This window comes from Priapulus caudatus, unplaced genomic scaffold (genome assembly GCF_000485595.1).
Source record: "Priapulus caudatus unplaced genomic scaffold, Priapulus_caudatus-5.0.1 Scaffold92, whole genome shotgun sequence".
Classification (NCBI taxonomy): Eukaryota; Metazoa; Priapulida; class Priapulimorpha; order Priapulimorphida; family Priapulidae; genus Priapulus; species Priapulus caudatus.
The window spans coordinates 69238-72779 of NW_014577153.1; the positions used below are offsets into that span (position 1 = coordinate 69238).

Below are 3542 nucleotides of genomic sequence, written 5' to 3' on the forward strand. Positions count from 1 at the left end.
GACATACATCGCAGACCATGAAACAATTGGCTCCCAGTACATCAATGCGACACCAACTGCTGGCCGCCAAATGCATCATACAAGCGACGCACTAGGGCAACGCGGCCCACACCTGGCTACTGCAAACAACCGCTGTTGATCTTCAGTTGGAGCATGCAGGACATTTGCGGTGCACTTCGCCAAATTTTTCTTGGAACACGCGAAACAAGTGTCTGCGCGGGGAGCCGAGCAGGCGCTCAAACTGACTGTTTACTGTGTGTAGCCAGGTATTATCTAAAAACTCACTGGCAACACGAAAATCAAGTGCTCCCTCTGCTGCCACCCGCGTTCGGCCGGCTTCAGAGCCATATACTCGCTAGGGAGGATACTACAAATACAGATCGATAAAAATCCTATGATAGCGCTCTGCTATACCTACTGGTAGTCAGTGAATAAAGATACAGGCTGTGTAACCTTTAATGAACTATCGCTATATTAACATTGTACAAGATAGCACGAGCGCAGAGCAATATGGGGACCAAGTGGAGGAAGAGTGAGAGGGCTGGAGGGGGCTCTAATAGCAAAAGCAGTTCAGTCCTTTGTTACAGTCACAAATCCGTGTTTACCCCTCCTCTTGAGGGTCAAAAGGTTATCCAAGACACTTTCTCTCTTCGCACGTCACGAAAGCATCATTTCAATGGTCCTTTCAATAAAGTGATAAAAAGGGTAGGTCAGGCGCGGAAACAGAAAAAGTTTTGGCACTCGGTCCTGTTAGACCGATGTCCCAGAAAATCTCGATATCTGACCTTCCCCACCATGCCCTTGTACCTGCTGACCTCCAATTCCGCTGGTGATGGGTGTCCTCCCATCACACAATATACATCGAATATTAAGAGCGTAGGTCAAGTCCGTTGAGATTTGTGCGCATTCCGTATTTCCTCCTATACCTCTTAAAGTTAAGGGGGAAATATTCCCCCATCCATTGACACGCCACTTGACCTTGACCACCCTGACGCCCCAATTCCGCACATCCTCGAGTCCTTTTGCACGTCCTTTGACATATTAATGATAAACACGCATAATGTTTAATCTAATCAAGCTGATCATTCCTAGCGATGGTAATCCACCGTCGAACAACATTCCTCTCGCACTCAACCTGTCCCGCGGGTGAGAGAAAGTATTCCCTGACATCTTTCGCGAAAAACGAAAGCTTCAATATTGAATATTTCGCCTTCTGCCTTGGATTCATGTAGTCTTGGAACATCCCCTGATCCCAGTGTCTCACTTGTACTGTGAATGGAAGCTGCGTCGATCACAGTACGCCCTGTCCTTGCTGTGTAGCTGTCGATCGAAATTTATGGAAGCACACAACGTAGCCTGATTACGAGATCAACCTACGTTCTGGATGCATTGTAGCGGCTCGACCGCCACCTCTAGACCCATACACGCTGCCGCGGCGCACATCGGCATTTCTGATGACGACTTACAGATGAGAAATTACTGTTGTCTGTATTACATGTGACCTGTCTGAGGGTGTCGACTTGTACATGACGACGACTTATAAATGACGACTTAGGCGGGGCTATTCCAATGGATTTACTATGAGAGAAAATCGGGACTTTGAGTTCCATGACGACTTATGCGAATTGACGAGTTAGACGATGACGACTTATGCGAGTTTTACTGTATATAGAGATATATATATATATATGCAGGTATTTGTACCCTATGCTATGCTGGGAACAATAATGAACCTGGTAGACTTAGTCATCTAAGCTGGAATGCATTTAATTATTAAATTATAATTTCACAAAAAATATTTTAGAATATACCATATGCGAACATATCTGTCAGCCCCAGCGGATGCTAGGCGTCTGACCTTGCCATCGTATTTCTGGAAATCCACGCTGTATACAGGGTCCCTGTCATGCCATGATATCTCAGGTACATCCAGTTTCATATTGTCTTCACGTCTGAATAGTATCTACACAGAACGAAAATATAAACAAAATTAAATCAATAGCATGGGTAGAAATCCTAAGGGGCCCGCGGGCCCGATGCCCGTATTTTAAGGCTCGGGCCTAACATTTCTAATACTAACGAGCCCGACGGGCCCTTAAAAAATCCACCCCCAGCATGCAAAATCGTCCCCGGCCTGTAAAATTTGCCTGGTGGGCCTGTAAAATCCCTCACCTACAGGCCCGGCTAGGATGTAAATTTTCAAACTAATTTCCACCCTTGAATAGGATTATCTCAATAACGGCAGGTTTCCGTCAGGAATTTTAAAAGGCATATCCGGCAATCTGGAAATTCATCCCCGATTGCTAATATCAGTCTACGCATGTCGTAAGCAGCCCTATAGGCCCCTATTACACAGATAAACTTGATCAATTTGGTGATGCTATGAAAACAGCATGACTGCATTGGAGTTCTGGAAACTAAGGCATATCAGAGGAATTATGGGATGTTGCAAATTAACTTCAGTTTTGAAGGCATGCCGCAAAGCATGTATACATGCAATAAAACCTGGGGAGAACCCTAACCTGTGCATTGAAACTAATAATAAACTAAAAAGTTATTCATCCTAGCATAGGACGTTTTTTATCGATATTCCTCTGAGCAAATTTTGTGCATGCCACACCAACCGTCACCGATATTGTAATCAGTGATTGTCGGCAAACGGGGTGGATAAAGAAGTTAGACATCCATGGGACAGATGGTAAAAAGGGTTGAGGAAAACTGTCAGATATAGAAGAGGAAGAAAGTGCAGGAAGAGATGGCAGAAGAGGGGCAGATGGTAGAGGCAGAGGTGGAGGTAGATTATATTGTCGATAGATAATGTACAGGATCAACACTTAATGCCACCACTGGCACTGTGTCTGTGACTGTGCACATGTGAAACTTTAGTGTTCAGCTCAGGCTGACTCAGTCGGTTCAAAAGTATTGACCGAGGTGACTAAAAAGACTATATATGCGGTAGCCCCAAGAAACGGCCATCTACTGATCTAGTGATCTACCAGTTCCAGGACTTGTAAAAATATATCTTGCCCTCTAAACTTTTACAGAGTGGCTATATGCCCGGCAGCCGGCATATATCTGACGGCTGCCGGGCACGGTCTTCGATTTCCTAAATGCCCGGCAGTTTTTAATTTTCAGCGTTATCTCAAGTAAACAAGGGTTAGGGTTAGGGTTACTGGTTAGGCTTAGGGTTAGGGTTAGGAACTGCGGGCATTTAGGAAATCGAAGACCGTGCCCGGCTGCCGGGCATATAGTCACAGTGAAACTTTTATAGTCCACGGTATTCTACTTTCTAGCATAGCGTCGACCATAAAAATGCTTAGGGTAAAATTACTTGGTCTGTTATAGCTCTAGTACTATAGCCGCTTACATTAACTGCCGCTGGGCTATAGACCGACCCATGGGGCATGCAATGGACCAACTTATCCCCAGTGTATCCGGCTAAAAAAACGTCTGTGGTAGGCAATTAATGCCTCTTATCCGAAGTGAATATGTCTTAAGTTATAGCCGCTACTAAAATACTCTAACTATCGTTGCAATGGTAT

The 3542-nt window shown here is 44.9% G+C and overlaps 1 protein-coding gene across 3 annotated transcripts in view; it reads right to left on the bottom strand.

Moving 5' to 3' along the window:
* The window catches only part of LOC106804922 (chromatin assembly factor 1 subunit B-like), an 8231-nt gene that overhangs the window by 4400 nt on the left and 289 nt on the right, over window positions 1–3542 (bottom strand). For all 3 annotated transcript variants that reach the window (XM_014806329.1, XM_014806327.1, XM_014806328.1), the window contains exon 2: window positions 1812–1963. In XM_014806329.1, the coding sequence (XP_014661815.1) occupies window positions 1812–1963 (152 nt within the window). The remainder of the gene's footprint in view (window positions 1–1811; window positions 1964–3542) is intronic.